General features: G+C 39.7%; 1 protein-coding gene and 1 pseudogene across 3 annotated transcripts in view; both read right to left on the bottom strand.

The window, feature by feature from the left end:
• Positions 1-27,496, bottom strand: part of GBF1 (golgi brefeldin A resistant guanine nucleotide exchange factor 1) — a 146,382-nt gene that overhangs the window by 35,052 nt on the left and 83,834 nt on the right. For all 3 annotated transcript variants that reach the window (XM_053583014.1, XM_053583016.1, XM_053583015.1), the window contains exon 4: positions 4,384-4,515. In XM_053583014.1, the coding sequence (XP_053438989.1) occupies positions 4,384-4,515 (132 nt within the window). The remainder of the gene's footprint in view (positions 1-4,383; positions 4,516-27,496) is intronic.
• Positions 908-2,256, bottom strand: LOC128582545 (NADH dehydrogenase [ubiquinone] 1 alpha subcomplex subunit 1-like; annotated as a pseudogene).

The raw sequence follows: 27,496 nt of genomic DNA, 5'->3' as shown, positions 1-27,496 counted from the left end.
CCCTCTTTCAGTAATCTTTCTTGCTAACGTGGTTTAAACTCTACTGATCCCTGTTTGGTTCTTATTCCTTGAGCTGGAGTGAAGTAGCAAAATTAGTTTTCTAAAAAGGCAGGCAAGAACGATAGGTCTTTAGAACTATAGGCAGGGATTGTCAGCAAGTCAAGACAACAGTGGCACAAATCCTGGTCTGGCAGTTGTCTGGGCCTAAACAAAAAGGCTAGTTTTTGAAGTAGGACCTAAAACAATCCCTGACTTGGGTCATAGGATTGAGAAGTTAGGGGTGTTTTCTTCTAGAAGAGCTGCCTAAACAAGGGATTGTTGGGCTTGGGCCGACATAGTAGACTTTCTCTCCCAAGAAAGTAAACTTTCACTCCTTCTTCAGAGTATCCTCCTTTTCTGGCCACTCTGGAGCCAACTTCAGGGAAATCCTGCCAATCTCATCTCATTTGCTTTCATGCACTCCTTCTTGCTCCTTTTCTCGTGCCCACTACAAATACCACCTCCAGCATTCTCTTTTCCCACCACAGGAAACTCCAATGACCAGCTGGCCTGATGTCTCCAATGACCAGCCTATCTGCCAAGTTTAGGAAGAGGAGAGAATAACACCAACAAAAGAGCAGAGGGAAGAGGCACAGGCAGCAGTTACTGGAGGCTGTAAAGAGACAGACCTGCAGGTGGAGCTCAGGGGCAAGGCTGGAAGTGGCTAGGCCTGACTTTGTTTAGGAAAAGTATGAAGCTAGGACTAGGGTGTCTGAAGAGGCTAAGGGACCTATTCAGAAGCTAGCTGGCTACTCAGGATTCCTGCTCAGGATCTTCAGTGATTCAGCTAAATTCAATCGTTCTTGTAAAGATAAAGGGTCTTATTCCCCTGATAGGAAAGCTGTTTTCTTTTCTGGCTAGCTACAGGCTAAGCTTCATCTTTTCTTGTCTCCCTACTTAGAAAGAAAGACAGCTGCCTGTTTTCTATGTTCTTCATCCTTGCACAGGGGCTGGCAATCGGGGGAAAAGGAATTCAGAATCCTGAGTGACAAGACCAACTAGAAAAGAATCTAAAAAAAAGACATCACAAATTCATAGATAAACTATAGACTGGGTGAAATATTTGGCCTAGCCTGGGAGCAAATATGTGTAATACTATGATAGACAATGGGGTAATATTACTACTACTACAAGTTGATATGAAAAACAAAAACAACTCAAAAAATAAGCAAAAGAGAGGAAATTCAAATGCTCAACCTCCAGGAAATAAAAACAACAAAACAACAGTTTTTCCCCACCAATTGTACAAATAAAGAAAACTGATAATGTTCAGAGCTGATGACAGGGTGGGGAAATGGAAATTCTCAAACATTGCTGGTGAAGTGTAAATGCTATAATTTTTTGGGAAAGCAACCTGGTAGTAGCTATAAAAATGTAATATGCATGTGGCCTTTAATCCAGAAATTCCAAGTTCAGAAATATTCCATACAAAAGTAAAATTAGTAAATAAGGACATATGAACAAAGATGCTTATTTTAACATTATTTATAATGACTCCAAATATGAAATTATATACATACTAAATATTATTAAGAGAATGATAAATTATTTATACTATACTATTACTAAAAAGAAAAAAATCATACAAGGGACTGAGGAGAAAGGGAAATGGAGAGTTATGGCTTAATGGTTAGAGTTGCTGTTTGGGGTAATGAAATAGATGATGGTAATGGTTTGTAAAACACTGTGAATGTAATGCCATTGAACTGTACATTTAAATGATTAAAATGGAAAATTTTATACTATATACATGTATATATACACACACACAGAGTGGATATAAAGTTCGTGTGCAAGTTAAATAGTAAATAAACTAATTTAAATTGAACATAAAACTTTATGTCCACCCTGTATGTGGGTATGGGTACACATATATTTTTTCCTTCTCATTTTATTTTTATTAAGCACTATATAACACACTGCATGCTATATAAGATACTCTATAACCTTCTAGTAGAGATAGATGACCAATACTGAGTTATTTTTTCATTCATCAGGGATGTGCTTCTTTAATCAATGTTCTACAAACCCTTTGACATAGTAGTGACTAACTCCAGAGATGCACCTATCTCTTTCCATCAATTGCCAATGATATATATAATGGGCAACTCTTTTTTCCTTGCCACCATTACTGAACTTATGGATGTACACAGTGGCACTCTAGGGATAGCAAGCCAAGCCCATGGCAGCAAGTCCAGGGAGAATCTCGAACCACATCTTGACACCATTACCTCAGCCAAAATTCCACTTGTAGGCCATTTAAAGGTAACCGGGCTTTGGCTCTCTTCCTGGTAAACCTCACCTATCTATCTATATATTTTTGTTTGTTTGTTTTTTGTAGAGACAGAGTTTCACTTTATGGCCCTCGGTAGAGTGCTGTGGCATCACACAGCTCACAGCAACCTCCAACTCCTGGGCTTAGGCGATTCTCTTGCTTCAGCTTCCGGAATAGCTGGGACTACAGGCGCCCACCACAACACCCAGCTATTTTTTGGTTGCAGTTTGGCTGGGGCCAGGTTTAAACCCGCCACCCTCCATATATGGGGCTGGCGCCTTACCGACTGAGCCACAGGCGCCGCCCATGTTTTTTTGTTTTTGAGACAGGGTCTTACTCTGCTCCCCAGGCTACAGGGCAGTGGCAAGATCATAGCTCACTGAAGCCTCCAACTTCCTTTTTTTTTTTTTTTTTTGTAGAGACAGAGTCTCACTTTATGGCCCTCGGTAGAGCGCCGTGGCCTCACACAGCTTACAGCAACCTCCGACTCCTGGGCTTAAGCGATCCTCTTGCCTCAGCCTCCCAAGTAGCTGGGACTACAGGCGCCTGCCACAACGCCCGGCTATTTTTGGTTGCAGTTTGGCCGGGGCCGGGTTTGAACCCGCCACCCTTGGCATATGGGGCCGGCGCCTTACCGACTGAGCCACAGGCGCCGCCCGAAGCCTCCAACTTCATGCTGAGGTGCTCCTTAGCTTCCCAAGTAGCTATGACTATATGCATACATACAGAAAAAGGTATAGAAAGATTTAAACCAGGCTGTTAATACTGTTTACCTAAGGAAGGAAAGAAGCATTGGAAAGATACAAGAGAGACAATGAACTTTTCTGTTTTTTGTTTGTTTGTGTGTTTTTAACAAGGTTTCCCCTCTGTTGCTTGGGCTAGAGTGTAGTGGCATTATCATAGCTCAGTGCAACCTCAATGCCTGGGTTCAAGTGATCCCCTCCCTCAGCCTCCTGAGTAGATGGAACTATAAACATACACTACCACCCCCAGCTAATTTTTCTATTTTTAGTAGAAGGTCTCACTCTTGCTTAGGCTGGTGGTAAACTCCAGGCCTCAAGAGATCCTCCCACCTCAGCCTCCAAAAGTGCTAGGATTACAAGTATGAGCCATCGCACCTAGTCTTATTGTTTATCTCTTATAATACACTTGATCTTAGCCAAAAGGCCAAGAACCAATATCTTTTTACAATAAATAATGTATTATATTTGAAAAAATAACTTCAAAACAAAACAAAACAAACCCCCAAAGACCTTATATTCTTTTTCTTTTGGAAAGACAGAGTCTCACTTTACCGCCTTCAGTAGAGTGCCATGATGTCACAGGACTCACAGCAACCTCCGGCTCTTGGGCTTCCGTGATTCTCCTGCCTCCGCCTCCTGAGCAGCTGGGATTACAGGCGCCCGCCACAATGCCCGGCTATTTTTTGGTTGCAGTTCAGCCGGGGCTGGGTTTGAACCCGCCACCCTCGGTATATGGGGCCAGCGCCCTACTCACTGAGCCACAGGCGCCACCTCTTAACTCCCTCCAAAGCATAGTTGGAGAAATGAGAGTCCCAGAGAAACCTCCTCTCCTGTCTTCCCATCCTGTATAACCTCAGTCAACTAGCATGATGAGTAACCAATAATAATTCTACTTCTCAGCTTGGCACCCGTAGCTCAGTGGGTAGGGTGCCAGCAACATACATAGGGGCTGGTGGGTTCAAACCCAACCTGGGCCTACTAAAAAAAAAATAACAACAATGACAACTGCAACAAAAAAATAGCCGGGCGTTGTGGCAGGCGCCTGTAGTCCCAGCTACTTAGGAGGCTGAGGCAAAGAGAATCACTTCAGCCCAAGAACTTGAGGTTGCTGTGAGCTGTGATGATACAGCACTCACTCTACCGAGGGAAACATAGTGAAACACTGTCTCAAAAAAAAAAAAAAAAAAAATCCTACTTCTCTTCAGCAAAAAAGAGATGGCTAGGAAAATTTTCCCAGTATTACCAGGGCATTACATAAGACCTGAGCATCCCAGGAGTGTCAGGAAATGAAGTGCTGTGGTTATCCAACAAAGCCTGAATGCTTACCTATCAGGGCATAGGAGAGGAACTTGTTGACAGAGGTAAGTGCCAGTCCAGTGATAGGACCAGTAGTATCTTCAGAGCGAATGACTTCCAGAAATGGCCTAAGGAACACATTGGGCTCAATTTCTGAGAGTTCTGCAAGAAAAGAAACAGAAATGAAGAGATACCATAATGAAAAGCTAAACCCCGGTAAGAGACCATTCTTGTTTGTGTGACAAAGCTGTAAGTCTTTGTTGCTGGGTCAATCTTATTTCCTCTGGAAAGATTTGAATTAAATCCCAGACATTGTACCATTTTTATCTGTAACATTTTTAGTATGTACTCCAAAAGATTAAGATTTTTTTTTTTTAAAAAAAGGGTACAATATCATTATTATGCTTAAAAAGTTAACAATAAAGTGGTTAAAACGGTAAATTTTGGACTGGTCTGAGTGCCTGTGGTGTTTACAACTAATTGATCACAATTAGTTACAGATTACTTTCTCCCTTCTCCATTCCCACTGCTTCACTTGACTAACCTAAGGAAAAAATAAAATAAAAAATGGTAAATTCTGTTATGTAATTTTATCACATTTTTAAAATTAGCAATAATTATTTAATATCATCATATATTATGAATTAAACTTCCATGCTCATTTCACCACCCTCCCCAGTGATATACACAGATAAACTATCTTGGTTATAGCCAACATAACCCTTAGATCCCTGGATGGGCTCCTGTCTTTATAGCCTTTGCTACTTTTTTTTTTTTTTTTGTAGAGACAGAGTCTCACTGTACCGCCCTCGGGTAGAGTGCCGTGGCGTCACACGGCTCACAGCAACCTCTAACTCTTGGGCTTACGCCATTCTCTTGCCTCAGCCTCCCAAGCAGCTGGGACTACAGGCACCCACCACAACGCCCAGCTATCTTTTCTTTTTGTTGCAGTTTTTGGCCGGGGCCGGGTTTGAACCCGCCACTCTCGGCATATGGGGCCGGCGCCCTACTCACTGAGCCACAGGCGCCGCCCAGCCTTTGCTATTTTGATCAAGGTCACTTTTCTTAGAGAAAGAAGTGCAGCAGGTCCCAGGAGAGTTAGAGGAAACCTTAATTCTTAACTCCTTAATGAAAAATAACCCTAAAAAGAACAAAAGGATTGGTAGTCTTCTAGTCATGGATACAGTCTAATCTTGGGAAGGTACTAACCACTCTCTAGCCTCTTTTCTGCCTAGAGTAAGCAAAGAGTTAACTACCCTGAGATGAAGGGGCAATTCATAATCTTCATTTTACAGATGAGAAAAACACAGCTCAGATAATATACGTGACTGGCACCAAAGTCATACAACTAATAAGCAAAGCTGGGATTTGAAACCAGTCTATAGGGTTCTAATACTTGTAAAACTCCTACATCTATTCTACCTAATTACCAAGACATAATCCTGAATACAGATTTCATTCCAGGTCAAAGAAACCACACCACACTGGTCTTGCTCTCTTTTTTACTGTACTGCCCAGGGTTTAATTTGTTTTTCTAGATTCTGCTATGCTTGCTTTCATCTTTCAGAGTCCCGTTCCCTAAAAGTCTTCCTCAATAGACCAGAAACATTTATGGAGGTGATCTAGGCTGCCCCTCCTTTAGAAACAAAAGGAAGCAGGATTTCCTAAGCACCTTCATTTTCATGCAAATGTGGGTAGCTGCCTACTCAATTCCGACTATCCCTCTCTCTGGGTAAACATTCCCTGGGACCGGCTGCTCCACAGATTAATGCTTTAATTAATTGGCAGTTTGGGTAGCATTTTCTAAGCTTGTCTGTACAGTGATCAAATCAGCTATAAAAAACCTGCTTCTCATTCCTTACTGCCTCCACCTAGAGATTACATTTGCAGAGAAAAACCTAGAGAAAATTCTATGTGTTTGTGTGTGTAGTGGTAGAGGGCTGAAATGAAAGGAATATAACACATTTGGAAAAACTGAAATATATAATGTACTTTTTTTTTTAGAGACAGAGTTTCACTTTGTTGCCCTCGGTAGTGTGCCATGGCATCACAGCTCATAGCAACCTCCAGCTCTTGGGCTTAGGTGATTCTCTTGCCTTAGCCTCCCAAGTAGCTGGGATAACAGGTGCCTGGCACAACACCCAGGTATTTTTTTTGTTGTTGCAGTTTGGCTGGGGCAGGGTTTGAACCTGCCACCCTTGGTATATGAGGCCAGTGTCCTACTCACTGAGCCACAGGTGCTGCCCAATGTATTTTTTTTTTGAGACAGAGTCTCCCTATGTTGCCCTGGGTAGAGTGCTGTGGCATCACAGCAACCTCAAACTCTAGGGCTTAAGTGATTCTCTTGCCCTAGCCTCCCAAGTAGCTGGGACTACAGGCACCTGCCACAACTCCTGGCTATTTTTTGGTTGTAGTTGTCATTGTTGTTTGGCAGGCCTGGGCTGGATTCAAACCTGCCAGCTCTGGTATACGTGGCTGGTACCCTAGCTGCTGAGCTACAGGCACCAAGCCCTCTTTTGATTTTTTAATTATTTTTTTTTTAGAGATGGGGTCATGTGCGGTCACCTAATGGAGTACAGTGGCCCAATCACGGGTCACTGTAATCTTGAATTCCTGGGCTCAAGTGATCCTCCTGCCTCAGTATTTGGGACTATATACCTACACTACTACATCCAGCTAATTTTTTCTCTTTTTTTTTAAAAGATGGGGCCGCCTAATGTTGCCCAGGCTGGTCTCAAACTCCTGGACTCAAGCTATTCTGTTTTTGGCCTTCCAAAGTGTCAGAATTAAAAGCATGAGCCACCACACCTGGTCCTTTTCGGTCTACTTTGAAAATGAATTATTTTTACTGTTGAATTTAGAGACGTTTTTATTCTGGATTCAAGTTTTTACTTGTGATACAATTATTTACAAATATTTTCTCCCAGTCTGAAGCTTGTCTTTTCGTTCTTTTAACAATATCTTTCATAGAGAAAACATTTTTACTTTTGATGAGGTCAAATTTATTTTATTTATTTATTTAATTTTAATTTTTTTTTAAGACAGAGTCTTGCTTTGTCACCCAGGATAGAGTGCTATGGCATCAGTCTAGCTCATAGCAACCTCAGATTCTTGGGCTCGGAGATCCTCCTGCCTCAGACTCCCAAGTAGGTGGAAAGGGGGCTATAGGTATGCGCCACCACCAAGTCTGGCTAATTTTTTCTATTTTTAGTAGAGATAAAGTCTGGCTCTTGCTTAAGGCTCAGGCTGGTCTCAAATTCCTGACCTCAAGAGATCTTCTTGCCTCAGACTCCCAAAGTGTTAGGATTATAGGTGTGAGGCACCTTGCTGAAGTCCAATTTATTTATTAATATTTATTTTATGGATTGTGTGTTGGTATAATGACTAAAGTGACTCTGCCTAATCTCAGGTCACAGAACTTTTTCTTTATGTTTATAGATTTGTTTCTCATCTATGATCTAATTTGAATTAATTTTTATATAGGGATTGAGGCTCCTTTTTATTTTATTTTATTTCTATGCATTTATTATTATCCTTTTTATTTTTTGACATAAGCATGTCCTACAGCTCCAACATGTATCACTGAGTTGTCTTCACAACTTTGTAAAAATTTTATGTAAAAACTGACATATTTGTGTGAGTCTCTTCTGGGTTCTTTATTCTGTTCCATTGATGTCTAACTCTCTGGCAATACCATACTGTATTGATTTATTATAGTTATAGACTAAGTCTTAAAAATCAGAAAATCAGTAGTGTGATTTCTCCAACTTTTTCTTTTCCACTATCATGTAAGTTCCTTTGCCTTTCATTTCAATTTAAGATAAACGTGTCTACAGTTACCAATAATCTTAGAAGCTTTAAAGGAATCGCATTGAGTCTATAGATCAATAGAGAGACATGGCATCTTTGCTATGTTGTGCCTACCAATCTATGAACATCTGTCCATTTATATAGATCTTCTTGGTTTCTTGTATTATTATATTATAGTTTTTAGCACACAGGTTCTGTGTATGTTTGGTTAGATTTGTACCTTTGGAGCACTATGAAAAGTATTGGGTTTTAATTTTAGTTTCCATATGTTCATTGTTAGTATACAGAATGAGACTGATTTTTGTATGTTGACCCTGCATTCTATGATCTTACTCAACTCACTTAGAGTATGTGTATTTTCATGTTATCTGCAAATAGGGACAGTTTTATTTCTTCCTTTCCAATTTATATGCCATTTATTTCCTTTTCTTATCTTGTTGCAATACCTAGGATTTACTTCCATTACTATAAAAGATTTACTATACATTACTTTGTGCCCAGATTTATAGTGAATACATTCAGTATTTCATTGGAAAGTACGATCTTAGCCATAAGTTTTTTTATAGATATTCATTATCATGAATGGATATTATATTTTGTCAAACGCCTTTTTTCATCAATTGATATGCTCATGTGATTTTTCTTCTTTAGAAATGTTAAGGGTGGCACCTGTGGCTTAAAGGAGTAGGGCGCTGGCCCCATATACTGGAGGTGGTGGGTTCAAACCTGGCCCCAGCAAAAAATTGCAAAAAAAAAAAAAAGAATGTTAATGTGATAGATTGCTTAATTTTCAGATATTGAATCAGCCTTGCATTTCTGGGATACCTCACTTAGTATATTATTCTTTTTATATTTTGCTAGATTTGACTTACCAATCTTCTGCTTCTTAAGATAAAAGAACTCAATATGACATTGAAAGGTTTGGCAGAGACAGGAATAATAGCACACAGAGGTTTGGACAAAGTTCCACGGAGAACTCTCTGAAGGCTCTGATGTCACCCTTATATACTACACAATTTAGTCAATGGAGATATCAGTAGTCTCACTCCTACCAATAGCCAGATATACGAATGCTAAGCTCTTCATCTATCAGATCAAGTAGTGGGAACCTATGATAGCTAAGACACATTCATTCCAGTGCTTCCATTCTGTAATCTGATGGAAAACCAGAGGGCTAGACTTTTTAATGAGCCAAACAGGAACTTTTTACTATCACCCTCACTCCACCACACTTCCAAAAAATAGCATCACAGGCAGGGCACAGCAGCTCATACCTATAATCCTAGCACTCTGGGAGGCAAACAAGACCAGCCTGAGCGTCTCTACTAAAAATAGAAAAATTAGTCAGGTTTCACAGTAGGTACCTGTAGTGCCAGCTACTCAGGGGGTTGAGGCAGGAGGGTTGCTTAAATCCATAAGTTTGAGATTGCTGTGAGCTAAGTTGATACCGTGGCACTCTAGCCTGGGCAACAGAGTGAGACTCTATTTCAAAAAAAGGAAAAAAAAAAAAAAAGAAAAAGGAAACAAACCAACCAAAAAGAGCATCATGACATATAATGTTAACTTTCCCAAGAGAGTTTTGGCTAGGCAAAACTAGAGTTTTGTTCTCCAGGTTCAGCTGTGGATTGCCAGGAGTTATCAGAGAAGCTCTAACAGGAGCAACTCTGCAGCATGGTGGTAGAGATGGGAGGATATTGTTTTCCTAGCAGAATGTCACTAGTAAGGACAAAGGCATACCTCTTTGTAAACATTAAATTAAAAAAGAAACTAAGCTGGAATTTGAATTCACAATCTTAGTGAGATGTTCAGATGGTTCTCTAGAATAGTGCTTCTCAAACTATCTGTGGTAAATAGCCGGATTTTTAATTTGTGTCAATCCATTACAGACCCATGCTTTTATAAAATATGATACAATAATTTACTAGAAAATGAAATTTTAAAAATAATGTAAACTCTAATTTTTTATTACTAGAATTAACATACACGAAATTACTATCATATCGTTATAAAAATTTCTAAATACTTTCTCAAATCTGTATATATCTCTATATGTACCAAGCAGCAGTTTGTAGATAATACTTTGAATAATAGTACTCTAGAAAAATAAGCCATAAATTTGTTTGTTTATTTATTTTTTGGAAACAGAATCTCACTATGTCACCCTTGGTAGAGTGCTATGATGTCACAGCTCACACCAACCAAACTCTTGGGCTTTAGTGATTCTCTTGCCTCAGCCTCCCAAATAACTAGGACTATAGGCATCCGCCACAATGCCTGGCTATCTTTTGCTGTTGTTGTTGTTCCAATTGTCATTGTTGTTTAGCAGGCCTGGACAAGGTTCAAACCCGCCAGCCCTGGTGTACGTGGCTGGAGCCCTAACCACTAAGCTAAGGGTGCTGAGCCAATAAGCGATAAATTTCAACTGGTCATTCCAGAAAATCCTCTAAATTGGAGGATATTATAGTTAAAATAAGCCTCAAATAATTTACAAATGAGGCAACTGATTTAGGGAAATTAAATAATTTGTATAATGCCACAAGGCCAGTTAGTGTTGGAACCAGGGCTAAAAGTTGAGGACACTAGGTAAAATCACAGGCTTTAGTATAGTGTTCAAATTGTAATTTTGCAATTTGGTAGCCATGTAACTTTAAGTTTCTTCATTTTCTATGTCCCTATTTTATCACCTGTAAAATAAGTATTAGAGAATTAAAATAAATTACATTGGCTGGGTGTGGTTGCTCATGTCTATAATCCTAGTACTTTGGGAGGTCAAGGAAGCAGAATTGCTTGAGGCCAGGAGTTTGAGACCACTCTGAGCAGCACAACAAGATCGTATCTCTACAAATATAGAAAAATCAGCTGAGCATAGTGGTGCACACCTATGGCCAGCTACTCATGAAACTGAGGCAGGAGGATCCCTTGAGCCCAGGAGTTTGAGGTTGCAGTAAGCTATGACGATGCCACTGCTCTCTAGCCTAGGTAAAAGAGCAAGACCCTGTCTCAAAAAAATATATATATATTTTAAAATAAATAACAATAGCAGTTAACATTTATTGAGCCTATACTATATGCTGGGCACTGTATTAAGTGAATTTATACATATTTCACTTAATGCACCTAAACCCTTGGTACCATGTATGGAATAAAGTGTGTAATAAATATAACTAAGATATTATTCTACTTTTTAGCTCTATAGTCCCAGCAGCCCAATGTTCTTTATATTGCATACCAGTTCTTTTTTTTTTTTTTTTAGACAGAGTCTCACTATGTCGCCCTGGGTAGAGTGCCACAGTGTTACAGCTCACAGCAACCCCAAACTCTTTGGGCTTAAGTGATTCTCTTGCCTCAGCCTCCCAAGTAGCTGGGACCACAGGCGTCCACCACAATACCGGGCTATTTTTTGGTTGTAGTTGTCATTATTATTTGGCAGGCCCGGGCTGGATTTGAACCCACCAGCTCTGTCTGGTGTATGTGGCTAACACCCTAGCCACGGAGCTACAGGTGCCGAGCCTCATACTAGTTCTTAAGATTTAAGTAAATATAGTAAAAAATTCAAGAATAGGCCTTTTGCCTTTGATTCCTAAACATTGAAAGGAATATAAGTTAAGAATAAATACCAAGATAACCAGCGATTGTTATTTATGATGCAATTTGGGACAGCTCTTTTAATTTCCTTCATTCTCTCTTTCTCACTTTTTCTTTTCTTTGTTTCTTTCTTCCCTTCCCCTTCTTCCTTTCCTTCCTTTCTTTCTATAGGGAGGGTCTTGTTCTATCACCCAGGTTGGGGTGCAGTGGCCCAGTCATAGCTCACTATAACCTTGACCTCCCGGGCTCAAGTGATCCTCCACCTCAGTCTCCCAAGTAGGTAGGACTACAGGTGCACCACCACGCCCAGTTAATTTTTAAATTGGTTTTGTAGAAATGAGGTCTTGCTATCTTTGACCAGGCTGGTCTCGAACTGGCCTCAAGTGATTCTCCTGCCTCAGTGTTCTAAAGCATTGAGATTAGAGGTATGAGCCTCTGCACACAGCCAGCTCTTTAAATTTATGAGGACTTGAGCTTAATAGGCTTCCTTTTTCAAGTGAAAAGCATTTCCTATGCTATGCTATGTGCTAAGCACTTTACACACTTCTCTCTTCATAATCATCCTTATTATGAAGATGAAAATGAGACTTAGAAAGGATAAGTAGATGTCCCCACCAGCTAATATCATACAACTAGCTAGTAGCGGAAACGGATCCATCTAACTCTTAAAAACTATGCTCTTAGCCACTCAATTTTATTGCTTCCTATGAGGCCAAAAGAGAAAAGGTTTTTTGGTGTTTACCTCCCGGCTTAACCTGCGTGGAGACTGAGAATCAATTGACTGGATCTTCTTGAAAAGAATGGGAAGAGCTGCCTGAGTCTTACAGGAGCAAAGTGCCATGATGCTGCTCATAGTAAACAGGCTGAATAATTTCACAACCAAGGAGATATCTGACACCCCAGCCAAGCAGCCAAAATTCCCACCCTGGAAGGCTGTCAACCTCAAGGCACAAACAGTCCAGTAAACAGAGTGCAGATTAAGTTGAGGGGTACTCTGAAGGTGACTGGTTCATGTTCTAAGATGACAGAAACAAATGGGTAAAAAGGAGGGGAAATCCAACCCCCCCCCCATTGGAGAATGAATATTTAGGATCCTTCTAAAATCAAATCCAGGTCCAGCTTCCAGTCCATCGGTATCAAATTACAATTATAAGAACTATTAGACTATTTCTAGAGAACTCCTGGGCTACTTCAACCCAAGGCAAAGTGAAGTACTTTGGAGATTTCTTGGTAATGTTCTGCTCTTACTGTGCTTCATACCAGTGGGCACAGAGATGAGCTCCCTATATTATAAAATTAAAACAGAAGTCTTGGTTTGGCCTAATGTCAGTCTGAGAATCTGCAGATGTCCCCCACTTCTCCTGTCTTCTCAAATGATGAGGTGACCTGTCCAAAAGGGAGATGAATCTTGACATTGTTTTTTCTTTTCATGTCAGAGCTGCCACCCTCTCTGATAATCTATGTCAAAGGCCTCAGTGTGTGGCCTCAAGCACTGCCCTCGGACAAAAGCGAACACTTCCCTAGTCTACAGGGGAGCAGCCACTATCCTCCCAGGAGGCTGTGTTCTCCAGCCTGCAGCAGCCTTTTCTCATTTGGCCAGTATTGGGCTGGCACATTCCTGAGCCAAAATGCACACATAAGCTGCTTTCCCTGGTAGCAGAGCTCTTCACTCCTGAGTGACTCTTATCAGGGGCAGTTGGGCATTCTCAATTGGATTACGCTGACAAGGAAAAAGGCCTGCGGTATATTATTTCAACACCATTTGGCTTCAGAAATGCTTGTCTCGACCCTTTTGCCCTCAGAGTCTACTTCTCCCTTCTTGCTTTCTAGAGGGTCACCAGCCTGCCCCTATGCTAGCTCTTTGGCCTGCAAATATTGGCCCATCTTCCTGGAGACAGAATACCATCATTCACAAGATGGATCATGTATAACAGACTAATAAATCAAAGAATGCTAGAAACAGAAATCTAGTTCATTTACCACTCTAACATTTCTGTATCCAGAGACACAGGACAAAATTATTTGAGCACAAAAGCTTTTTGGTTTGGGGCTTTCTGTCTATGCCTGCACATTCCATTTTAGGAGAAAGTGTTAGGTCTCATATTCTACTTTTCTAACTATGCTATATTCAGGAATGTATTTCTTATAAAGTTCAAAACTGAGAATGATCTTCAAATGAAATTTCTAAAGTTTTATAAGTTCACTAGGAAGGAGCTATGTTTTTTCTTTTGTTTTTTTGGTCACCAGGGAACATCACAAGTAATGGTCTAAAGGATGAGCAAAACTAAACTCTGGTGCAGCCAGAAGCCTCTGGAATATCTGTCACATCTCCCATCCTTTGTTTATTAGCTTCAAAGTTTTCCGAACCTAGGAACGGGCAGGTGGGCATTTGGTTTGGTTTCAGGTACTGATTCCAGAGAAAACAGCCAAAAGGCAGCTCCCATAGCCATATTTCCCAGCCTGGGCTTATGGGTCAAAGCCATAAGACAGGCCTTTGCAACCATGCCCTATATAACAAGAGAAATAAAATAAAGAAATGCATTATGCCCAGTTAAAAGTTCAGTTACTGTGTGACCCTGGGTTACAGGGGCCTAACTTCTTTGGTCCATAGTTTTCTCATCCTTTGGGATTTCCTGGGAAAGGTGGTAGTAATTTAACTAGATTCTTTAAGGCCCCTTTCAGTCTTCAAAACTTATAGCTGTAAATGCAAAGTATAATTTGGGATTAAATGTATATGAATGCAGTCACAGACAGCCTGGAGGGAAAGCAAGCCCAGTTACTGACAGTGGCTCCTCTTTTTTTTTTTTGGCCGGGGCTGGGTTTGAACCCACCACCTCCGGCATATGGGGCCGGCGCCCTACTCCTTTGAGCCATAGTCGCTGCCCAGGCTCCTCTTTTTTTTTTTTTTTTCCAGCTATCACCTAACAGTTTCCCGGATTTATTTCTTTTTCTCAAAGAAATGAGAAAATATTAATGCTTAATGCTTAATCTCTTAAGGTACTTCTAGACTTGGGGGATGGGGAGGAGAAGAGGATGATTATGACTCATTAAGGGATAAAATTTGATAATGGCTTAATCACTCCTGAATCCAGGTACAAGGATCCATGGGTTTACTTTGCAACCAGGAGTAGAAGATAATGGTGTCAATCACTTACACTAAAAAAAGCAAATTAGGCTCGGCATCCTTAGCACAGTGGTTACAGCACTAGCCATATACATTGAAGTTGGCCGGTTTGAACCTGGCCCAAGCTAGCTAAAACAATGACAACTGCAACAAAAAATATCCGGGCGTCATGGTGGGTGCCTATAGTCCCAGCTACTTGGAAGGCTGAGGCAAAAGAATTGCTTAAGCCCAAGAGTTGGAGGTTGCTGTGAGCTGTGAGGCCACAGCATTCTACAGAGGGCAACATAGTGAGACTCTGTCTCATCAAAAAAAAAAAAGCAAATTACAGTTGGCACTCCACATATATGGGTTCCACATAGGTGGATTCAACCAACTACAGATCAAACATATTTGGAAAGAAAAATGGATAGTAGTATCTATATTTAACATCTACAAACTTTTTTCTTGTCATTATTCCCTAAACAACAGAATATAATAACTATTTAAATAGCAGTGATCCCCAACCTTTGTGGCACAGGGGCCAGTTTCATGGGAGACAATATTTCCAGAGATAGGGGGAGGGCATTAGATTCTTATAAAGAGTGCCCAACCTAGATCCTTTGCATGTATAGTTTAAAGTAGGGCTCTAGCTCCTCCGAGAATCTAATGCTGCTCCTGATGTGACAGGCGGTGGAGGTCAGGCAGTGATGCGAATGATGGGGAACAGCTGTAAATGCAGATGAAGCTACTCACTTCCATAATAGCTTGACTTCTCCTTAAGGAGAGGATAGGAGGATGTTATTTTCTCAGGATTGCAATTCCTGACAGTATATGAAGCCAAAACAGGCTTTCAATAAATCTTTGCTCCTAAAATCCTCATTTCTGCTGAGGATTGTCCTCCTTATTGAGTGGGACCATTCAGGTCTGCCTCAGGTCAGTTTAAGCATCTACTTTCAAAAGATAAAGACAGGCACTTAAACACAGCATACACATGGGGAAACAGTTTATTGCCTGACTTTGCCCAATATGATGTATGAATCTAGACTGGAAAAGGAATAAACTTCCCATTTTGTGCATTCCTGCTAAACAGGTTAGCTTGCTGCTGGTAGCTGCTAACATCCTTACAAGAATCCCATTCCATTTCCCAGGACAACCATCTTAATTTGCATCAGACATCAGCAACAGCTATATTATTATTATTTTTTTTATAATTTATTTTAATTAAACATTTTAATTAAATCATAGCTGTGTACATTAATTTCTTTCCTTTTTTCTTTCTGAAGCAGAATCTCACTCTGTCGCCCTGAGTAGAGTGCCAGGGCATCACAGCTCACAGCAACCTCAAACTCCTAGGCTTAAGAAATCTTCTTAACAGCTACATTATTAAACATAATTTTCATACATAGATATTTTAATTTATCCTCCCAATAACTCTGAGAAATAGAGCTACTGTCCCCACTTTATAGATAGGGAAACCAAGGTTGTAAGAGGTTAAATGACTTACATAAGGTCACACAGTATGTGGAAGTGATAGAGTTGGAACCCAGTTCTGTTCTGACTCTAAAGCCAATACTCTTAACCACTGCATTATACTCTTCAATATTATACCATGCTATTGCCACAGGTTTACTACTAGATGTATTAACTGCATGATTTGAATGGCAAATAAAAACTTAAAACTCAAACTATCCTAGAATTAAAGTTTGTTTTGTACCTTTCTTCCTCCTAATGAGGGACTAAACACTCTTAGTTATTGGTTGTCATACTGCCACACAAATTGTCAGGTTTGCTCAGGTTTCTTCATAATCCAAGAGGGAGAGTGAGGCTCCTTGAACAAGGCTGGTAGGGCTAAATGAGGCCCACAGGGACTGGCCTCAATCATAACACAGAGGCCTGAGGACAGACTGATCTATCTGTTTTACTGAAAGCGTAAGTTTGATATGTATCAGTTCTAAATACTAGTTCTTTTCCTTCTAGAGGAAATTGGTACATACTGAAAGAAAATCAATTCAGTTATAAAATACAGGCAAACCAGAGCTACTGTGGCCCTTTACTTTGCCTTTATGTTTTCTGCATGTACAGTACAAGCCCAAGCCCAGACTTAAGCAGGCAATTTGAAAGCCCAGGAGAAATTAAAAATTTTTGCTAGCTATACTTTATCACACAACAATTCATCTCAGTTTTATGCAGCCATTACACTTGGAGCAGCTTTTTCAATTCAAATTCCTCTTACAGCCTAGTAAAAAAAAATTCATTGTTCAATGGGAGCAAGAAGACAATTATAGGTTCATTATCAATTATTACCCTGTTAGATCTTCTCTAGGGTCCCTAAAGGAAAAAAAGAGAAATAAAAAGAACTAAATTCTGAATTGACATTAGCAAAGTCTACAGATGAAAAAGCCTAAAGGGTCAATAGCCAAAACTAAAGAGAATCAAAGAGTCCCCAAACAATGTCAATTACACTATTGCTAAGTAACCAGCTCCTATCGGTTAAGTATACAGAATGCTACTTGTTCACCTTACTCCAACAGCTCTAAATGGTTATTACAACAGCATATCATAAATTCTTAGTGGTACCAAGACTAAGGATTCTACTTTAACCACCCTTATGCTAAGGGACTCAATAAAAAACTGTATTATAAAGGATATTTCCCATTTTATTGATGGGAAAACAAAACCATCAAAAATTTAACAGATGGAGCAAGAACAAGTACTCTAAAACACTTGCCATTGGTGTCTCTAAAAACGTGTCTGTGAGTTGGACAGTGAACAAATAAAGTTTGTGGGAGCAAGGGTACTCTGAAAAGTTACACCTTATTTGTTCCGAAAGGTGTCAAGAGAACCTTCAAGACAGCTAAATCTGGAGAAGCAATCCTGAAAGGGTTGGAAAACAGCTTCACAAAACATGGCACGGAAGCTGGGCCCAGCTAACACCTGTTTCCCTAACAATATCTGTCTGTCTGTCTGTCCATCTCTCATTTTATCCCAACTGCACACTTTATACAAAAGCTCTATTATTCTGGTAAAGTTGCATTCCAGCTCAGAGTGCAGAGTTAATGTTTTTTACAGCCAAATGCCTCCTTGTGATAGATGACCACTTCATAATAAAACACTTTATGCTCAATCAGCTTACAAATAATGAGTGTTCCATTACACGATATTTAAAACAACCCCAAATTCAAAAAGACTAAGGAAAAAAAAAAAAAAAGGATTAGGAACAACAGTAATTCCTGGAAAGAGAAAAATGACCCAAGAGAGAATCTTCTGTTAAGTTCTTAACTCCTTAAGAAGGTAGAGTCCTAAGGAGAATTAGGTAACTAAAATGGTGTTGATTTCGTCAAATGGTATTGGAACAATTGGATATCCATATGCAAACAAATGAACTCAATCTAAATCTCATACTTACACAAAAATTACCTCTAAATGGAAAATGCAAAACTGTAACACTTCTAGAAGAAAACATAGCAGAATAACTTTTTGACCTAGGGTTAGAAATAGTACTTAAGACATGTCACCAAAACAATACATAAAAGAAAGAAATTGATAAATTGGACTTTATTGAAAGTAAAAGTGTCTGCTCTATGAAAGATATTGTTAAGTGAATGAAAAAACAAGCTTCACACTGGGCAAAAATATTTGTAAATAATTTATCACCAGTAAAGAACTTGAATCCAGAATAAAGAAGTCTCTAAACTCAACAGTAAAAAAAAAATTCAATTAAAAAATGGACAGGGTAAGCATGGTGACTCATACCTATAATCTCAGCACTTTAGAAGGTTGAGGTGACAGGATCACTAGAGGCCAAGGGAGAAACATAGGAAGACCCTACCTCTACAAAATATTTTAAAATTAGCTGGACATGGTGGTGGCACAGGTCTGTATACAGTCCTAATTACTGGGCACAAGGATTACTTGAACCCAGGAATCTGAGGTTACAGCAAGCTATGATCAAGGCACTGCATTCCAGCCTGGGTGACAGAGCAAGACCCTATCAAAATAAATAAATAAATAAATAATAAAAAGTGGACAGAAAACTTCAACCAACATATCACATGAAAGCACATGAAAAGATGTTCACTGTTATTAGAGAAATACATATTTAAACCACATGGAAATACCACTACCTAATACTGAAAATACCAAGTACTGGAGAAGATGTGGAGAAACTAGAAATCTCATTGCTGGTGGGAATGCAGACTGATACAGTACAGTCATCTGGAAAATAGTCTGGCAGTAGAGCTAAACACATATTTATCCTTTAACCCAGAAATCCTATTTCCAGGTAATTTCCCTAGAGAAATGAAAACCTAAGTTTACACAAAAACCAATACATAAATGTTTATAGCAGCTCTATTGATAATTGCCCCACACTGGAGAACCAAACGTCCTTTAATCAGTGAACAGATGAAGAAACTGTGATACATATTATACATGCAATGAATACTCAGAAGTAAAAAGGAACAAACTGTTTTTTGTTTTTTTTTGAGACAGAGTCTCACTCAGTTGCACCTGAGTGCCATGGTGTCATAGCTCAAAGCAACCTCAAATTCTTGGGTTTAAGCAATCCTCTTGTCTCATCCTCCTGAGGAGCTGGGACTACAGGCTCCCACCACATCGCCTAGCTATTTTTTTTTTTTTTTTTTGAGACAGTCTCAAGCTGTCACCTTATGTAGAGTGCCATGGTGTTACAGGTCACAGCAACCTCCAACTCGGGCTTAAGAGATCCTTTTTCCTCAGTTTTTCTATTTTTAGTAGAGACGGGGTCTTGCTTTTGCTCAGGCTGGTCTCGAACTTGTGACCTCCAGCAATCCATCTGCCTTGGCCTCCCAGAGTGCTAGAATTATAGGTGTGAGCCACTGCACCTGGGCTGGCTATTTTTTTTTTTTAGAGACAGGGTCTCGCTCTTGTGCAGGCTGGTCTTGAACTCCTGAGCTCAGGCAATCCACCCACCTCGGCCTCCCAGAGTACTAGGATTACAAGAACAAACCTTTGTCAAAATTTAACTGAAAATATAAAACCCAAGTGATTTCTATATAGTAACTTGAACTGTAAAGGTAACTGTGTGTAATTCTGAATACATAGATAAAGTGTTTTTATTCCTCAAAAAAAAAAAAAAAAAGAACAAACCTTTGATATATACAATAGCTTGGAAGAATCTCAAAGGCATGACGTTGAGTGAAAAAAGCCACTCTCAAAGGGTTACAAACTTGGGCGGCGCCTGTGGCTCAGTGAGTAGGGCGCCGGCCCCATATACTGAGGGTGGTGGGTTCAAACCCGGCCCTGGCCAAACTATAAAAAAAAAAAAAAAAAAAAAAAAATGTTACACACTGAATGATTCCTTTTATATGACCTTCTTAATAAAATATGGTAATGGAGAATAGATCTGAGATCGACAGGGGTTAGTGGCAAGGGGAGGCTATGACTACAATACAAAGGAATAGCAGAGGGAGTTTTCTGGGATCATGAAACTGTGCTATATCCTACTTGTGGTGGCAGTTACACAAATAAATACAACACATGTTAAAATAATGGCATCTATATAATACAGCCCAATACCAAGTCCTGCCTCCCAAAACTAGAGTCTAAGGATAACCAGAACAGATGTAAGAGAATGACCATTTGTGAAGGTGGAATTGAATTCAGACATGTCCTTTTTAGGGAAGGCTAGCTCCACTGTTATGAATGTTTCACTTTGCTCAATATAAGAATAGCTTCGCATGAAGAATCTATTTCTTCTTTCCCTGAATTCTTTTAATCAATATCAGAAAAGATTAGGAATTGGAACCCATTCTTTCAAAAATTTCAGTTGAATCTCAATGAATCCCCAACAATAAAAAAAAAAGAAAAAAAAAAAAAAAAAAAAAAAAAATTTCAGTTGAAGCAGCTCTTTTTTTTTTTTTTTTTTGTAGAGACAGAGTCTCACTTTATGGCCCTGGGTAGAGTGCCGTGGCCTCACACAGCTCACAGCAACCTCCAACTCCTGGGCTCAAGCGATTCTCTTGCCTCAGCTTCCCAAGCAGTTGGGACTACAGGCGCCCACCACAACGCCCGGCTATTTTTTTGGTTGCAGTTTGGCCGGGGCTGGGCTTGAACCTGCCACCCTCAGTATATGGGGCTGGCGCCCTACCGACTGAGCCACAGGCGCCGCCCTGAAGCAGCTCTTTAAAAACAGATCACATTTGTAACAATTTCACCTCCATTGAGCACAGTTAAAGAAACCACTGCTTCTGTATATTAAGTCACTTGGCTTTGAGAGCTCACACCCTAAACTTCATTTTTTTAAGATACAGGTATTAAAAGTTGAGAAAGAATTTGCCAGGGCATAATTTATCTCCTATAATATCTGGCACAAAGGATACCAAATCCTTTTTTTTTTTTTGTAGAGACAGAGTCTCACTTTATGGCCCTCGGTAGAGTGCCGTGGCCTCACACAGCTCACAGCAACCTCCAACTCCTGGGCTTAAGCGATTCTCTTGCCTCAGCCTCCCGAGTAGCTGGGACTACAGGTGCCCGCCACAACGCCCGGCTGTTTTTTTTTTTTGGTTGCAGTTTGGCCGGGGCAGGTTTGAACCCGCCACCCTCGGTATATGGGGCCGGCGCCCTACTCACTGAGCCACAGGCGCCGCCCAGGATACCAAATCCTAACTGGCTAAAAGCCCTTAGCAATATCAACTTCACTAAGGGAAGTGCTGACTCCCATTGCACAGCTTCAAGGAGAAAAGATAGAGGCAAGAAGCAAGGATGGGGAATAGCCTAACTACTCCTTGCTTAAGAAGCATTTGGGCCACCAGAGGCACCCTTCCTGAAGACAAAGATGTTCATTTACCTCCTTCAAATGTACCAGGTCACAGTATGTACACTATCATGTAGCTGTGTCCTGTAAAAGTCTGTAATCGGCATCCATTAGATTAGCCCTGAATTTTGCTGGCCAAGCCTCAGCCTCTCAGAGAGTTGGCATCAAATAGGAAGGCTGGAGTAGAGTTTCAAACACCTGTTTCAGCTTTTTAAGTGTCCAATTCAGGCCACTGTGCTCTGGAAGCAGAGACTCTGATAATGTGGCTTCTTCTCTCCTGTCAAATCTTCAACTTAAAGAGCCTAGGCTCTCATGGAAGGAAAAGATAGAGCTGGGAGGTGGGAGTGCAGCCACATTGAAGAACTATTTCTTTTAAAGTTAAACACATATCTACCCTAAGACCCAGCAATTTTACTCTTAGTATTTCGTCAAGAAAAATTAAAACCTAAACTTACAGAAAAGATTTGTACAGGAATATTTATAGCAGAACAGCCAAACAGAACAGCCATTCATGTTAGAAAACAACACAAATGTCCTTCAATAAAAGAATTAATACACTCTCTTATATCAATACAGTTAACCACTACTCAGAAAAACAGAACAGGAAAAACTCCTGACACATGCAACATGAATTTTTAAAACATGCTAAGCTAAAAAAAGCTGGATACAAGAATACATTCTGTATGATTCCATTTTTATGAAACCTCAAATCAAAACTAATCAATGGTGATAGAACTCAGGTGGTTTTTTTTTGTGTGTGTGTGTGTGTGAGTGAGTGAAGGGGGAATGAGGGAACTTTTGAGGTGATGAAAATGTTTCATATCTTTAAAAAAATTTGTGATGACTTGGTTTACACAATTATCAAAACTTAACCTACTAAATACCTAAGATCTGTATATTTTATTGTGAGTTAATTATACCTCAAGTAAAAAAGAAAAAAAAAGACAGCTGGAGGCTTGGGGTTAGCTTCCCCTAGTTGGTATTATTTGGGAGAATGAAGATACAACAAAAGAAACAAATTTGCTTCCCAATTCTCCATTCTGGAAGTGGAGGCGCCACAGGCAGTTGACCTGCCATTTCAGTGACCATTGGGAAAACTTGGGGAAGATTTTTCAGGTGGTAGCTTATAATACTCGATTCTCTCCAAAAGAGTACTATTGAAATATCTTCCCCATTGTTAAAAGCATAATCAGGGTTCTGATATAGAGGGTGTCTGATGAAAGGAGAAAAGCCCCCTGAACATGTGGGTTCTTGGCTTCTCACAATTTAAGTGCAAGGCAACAAGAACGTTCATTGAGAGAGAGACAAGAAGATTCTACTCTACAGACAGAGCAGGTGTCCTTTCCTGAGTAGGAGGGGCACCCCTTATGGGGCAATGGTAATGGTTTTAAATGTTCGAAAACCCCATATGTGACCAGTATTGTCTTGTGGTCTGGCCCTAAAGGTTAATCATAAATTGCTGCCACAAAAAGGTAAGCACAAATAGTTTGTAAGATATCTGGCTTAATAATTCATATTATCCTCAGGTGGTCTTGGGCTCATGACTTGTTGGCAACTTTTTTGTTCAGCGTGGCTAGGGTCTAATATTGGTCAAATGGCTATATTTAGGCACTCTGAACCTACTTTTTTGTGTTATCCCTACATTAGTTCCAATTTACAAGAAATGTTCATATGTTTTAATAGGCCCTGAGCACCCAGATGAACTTTAAAAAAATTTAAATTATGACTATAGTAAATAGACAAGTAAGTCAGACTTTTAGTTTCAGAGCTGCTACTCCTCTGTTATGGGGCCTTGCATAAGACATGACCTTCTCTGAGTCACAGTTCTTTCCTTATAAAATGGACTAGGTGAACTGTATGCTTCCTTTTAGCACTAACTCTGTATGATTTTAAGAGGCTGGGTGTGGTGGCTCACGCCTATAATCCCAGCACTTGGGAGGCCGAGGTGGTTGGATTGCCTGAGCTCACAGGTTCAAGACTAGCCTGGCCTGAGCAAGACCTCATCTCTAAAAATAGCTGGGCATTGTGGCGGGCGCCTGTAGTCCCAGCTACTTGGAAGGCTCAGGCAAGAGGGTGCTGTGAGCTATGACACCATAGCACTCTACCGAGGGCAACAAAGTGAGACTGTCTCAAAAAAAAAAAAAAAAAAAGAATAGAACTCTATTAAGTTTACATGGCCTTTAGGATCAGACAGGGAAGGCAAGTCTTCCAGTCCTTCTCAGTATTCTTGCACAGACCTATCTTCTAGTTTAAAGAGGACTCTCAGAGGGATTCTGCATATCACATGAAATAATTCCTCTCCTCTCCTCTAACACACATATAGAGTTAAATTCAGGAAGAAGAACAACAAATCTAACATGTGAAAAACTGCTAACTGGGAAACCAAACATGACATCAGATAAAAAGAGTAGACAACCTTAGAATCCAGGGGAAGAACTGGAGAAGAAATGAAATTTGTACCAAGTATGTACTATGTACAACGTGTACGTTGTACTAGGCACCTTATAAACATTATCTCATTTATCCTTAGAACCCTATAAGGCAAGGGTTTGAGGATTTTTTGCATTATTAAAAGTTTTCTTAAATTTTAGATTAATATGGAGGGCACATAAAATTAGAGTATATTGTTTGCATTTATAAGGTAAAGTCTGAGTTGTAGCTGAGTTCTTCACTCAGGAAGTGTGCAATATACTCCTGCACTGTTCCTATTGGGTAGAAACTTGCCAAACCTCCTGCTCCCTCTTCTTGAATTTAAATTTTCTCTCATGTGAACACATAGTTGTTACTCTACTAGTTTTAATTTAGTATTGAGTACATGTGATGCTTCCTTTCCCATTCTAGTGATCCTTTACTTAGGAGAGTCTTCTCCAAATCCATCCAGGTTGCTACAAAAGATATAAAATTACTATCTTTTTTAATGGCTGAATAGTATTCCATGGTGTACATATACCCCAGTAAATTAATCCATTCATGCGTTAAAGGGCACTTGGGTTGTTTCCACATCTTTGTGATTGTGAATTAGGCTGCTATAAACATTCAAGTGCAAATTTATAGTAAAATGACTTTTTTTCTTTTGAGTAGATATCTAGTAATGGGATTGCAGGATCAAATGGAAGGTCTACTTTTAGTTCTTTGAGGATTCTCCATACTTCTTTACATAAAGGCTGTAATAGTTTGCAGTCCCACCAACAAACAGTGCATGAGTGTTCCCTTCTCTCCAAACTCACGTCAGCATCTGTTTGCTTTGTGACTTGAGATGTGGGCCATTCTCACTAGGGTTAGGGGGGAGATTTTGATATGCATTTCTCTGATAAATAGAGATAATAAGCATTTTTTTCATGTGTTGGCCGTTCGTCTGTCCTTATGAGAAGATTCTGTTCAGGTCTCTTACCCAGTTTTTAATGGGATTGTTTGCTCTCTTTTTGTTTATTTGAGTAAGATTCTGGTTATTAGCCCTTTGTCAGATTCGTGGCATGGAAATATCTTTTCCCACTCTGAAGGTTGTCTCTTTGCTTTGTTGATTGTGTCCTTAGCTGTTCAGAAACTTTTTAATTTGATCAGGTCCCATTTATTTATTTTTGTTGTTACTGCAATCATAAGGCAAGTTTTTATCCGTATTTTGCAGATGAAAAAATGGAGGTTCAAAAAGATCAAGTAACTGCCCAAGTCTACACACTGGTAGATAAGGGATTTGAACCCAGGCCTATCTGACTCAAGTCTATGCTTTTTTCCACCATTATTTAGCAGTAAATACATTAGAGATCCTATATTCCAAAGAAGCCCTGTGCCATTCTAGCATTTTTTCCTTCTTACAAATAACTTAGGTAGCCCTTTGCACTAAATAAAAGAAAGTGTTAAAACTACAGTTAGGAAGAGAAAATTCCCTGGAATATTGAAATGCATGCTGTGGCTCTGACTAAATTTCACACCCATTCTGTTGAACAACATCCTTAACGTGTGAGAAAAGACTCCTTCCCTCTCTAGCCACCCCTCCCATGCTTCAAGCATTCCATCACCTGCTGCTTTCCTTCAGACTAAGCTGAGGGAAAGGAATGGAGGAAGACTGTACATCTTCGGTGCATTGGTGCATATTTAAGTCAGGGGTTAGCAAGACCAGGATAGAAAGAGAAGTATTAGTGAAAAAAGAGAAGGAATAATACTCTTTTATTTCTACTCGGACCAGCTTAGGAGAGAGCTCTTATGACAAACCATAGTGAGGGAAGGGGTTGAACTTCTGCTAGGGAGGAAAGGGGGAGGCTGTCCTTCCTGGAGAGTAGGCAGAATTCAGGAGAACAAGGCAAATTTACACCTGTCTTCTTGTCTGGTATTTCATGTTCACATGAACTACATATTTCTGTTGAGAGTTATGTCTTATTCAGGAAAACAAATGGAAAGATGGAAACATTTTTAAAAATATCTACCCCTGCTAACCCCTTCAATCAGATTCCTGCTTATCACGAATACAGTTATTTGCTACTGGAAATTGACTGGATAAAAGAATTAGAGTAGCCACTAGAAATAAAAAAGAAGAAAAGAAAGATGGCAAGGACAAATGAACAAATCCCATTCTGGTAGTCTCCAAAGACAGTCTCTTACAATGCCACCCCCTCACATGCTCCTCCTCCAAAGAAGAGGTGGAGCTTGTGTTTGTTTCCCTTACATCTGATCTGTCCCTGCTTTGACAGATGGAATGCAGAGAAAATGACAATCTGGAACTTCCATTTCCAGGCACTAAAAAGGCTTAGAAGCTTCTGTTTCTTCCATTTTGGAGATCTAAACTGCTATGTACAGAATCTAAGGAGAGAGCAGTCATAAGGAAAAGTCCTGGAGACTGAAACTATATGGTACCAGACATCCAAACCACAGTCACAGCTGATCCAATCACAGGAGAGACCCAAGTGAGACCATTAGAAGAACTGCCAGCTAAGCCATAGACAACCCATAGAATTGTAAGATACAATAAAATGACAGTTGTTCTAAGTCAAAGTTTTTGGGTGGTTATGTAACAATAAATAACTGAAACAGGTGGCACTTATTAAAAATGAAGACCCAGTTTTGGTAAGATAAAAGGAATTTATAATGGGAAGAAATACCACTTCCATTAGCAATTGAAAATACAAAATATCTAAGAATAAACTTAACAAGAAATGGATATAAACCAGGGAAAGAAGAACCTAATTTACGAACTTTTACCAAGGTCACAAGAAAAGTCTTGACTAAATAGAGAAGCCAGCCGCAACATGTTCCTGAACGGGGTGGGGGTTGGTGGTGGGTTCAAGTATATTAAAACATATAAATTCTCCCCATATTAACTTATGTTTCTGAGTCAAAATCCAAAAGGGACTTATAAAAAAAACTTGACTAAGTAACTCTGTACTTCATGGGAAAGAAGCAGATGAGGATAAGCCATGATATATTTTTAGATAACTAATGACAGAAAGTTTGTATTATCCAAGGGAGGGGATAAGGGAATGAGGGAGAAGAGAGGGGGAAGTAGGGAGGGCAATGGGGCTCACGGTGTAGGGCACACCTCTTGGGGGCAGGACACAATTACAAAAGGGACTTTATCTAACAAATGCAACTAGTACAACCTAATTCTCTGTAGCCACAATGAGTCCCAAACAATAAAAAAAAAAAAAAAAATAGAAAAAAGAAAGTTTGTACTGTCATTTAAAATGTCTTATGTGAGTAAGCCTATAACAAACAAATCAGTATACTACTGGCAAATGAATAGGTGGGACAATATGTAGTATATGATATCCAAACAGAGTATTCAATCAAATAGGTTAATTATTAGGTGAGAAAGTTAAATTCCTATTTCATTCTACTTGACAGAGTACATTCTATTTGAT

Source organism: Nycticebus coucang, chromosome 3 (assembly GCF_027406575.1).
Source record: "Nycticebus coucang isolate mNycCou1 chromosome 3, mNycCou1.pri, whole genome shotgun sequence".
NCBI classification, from domain to species: domain Eukaryota; kingdom Metazoa; phylum Chordata; class Mammalia; order Primates; family Lorisidae; genus Nycticebus; species Nycticebus coucang.
This window is presented reverse-complemented; position numbering and strand designations above follow the sequence as displayed.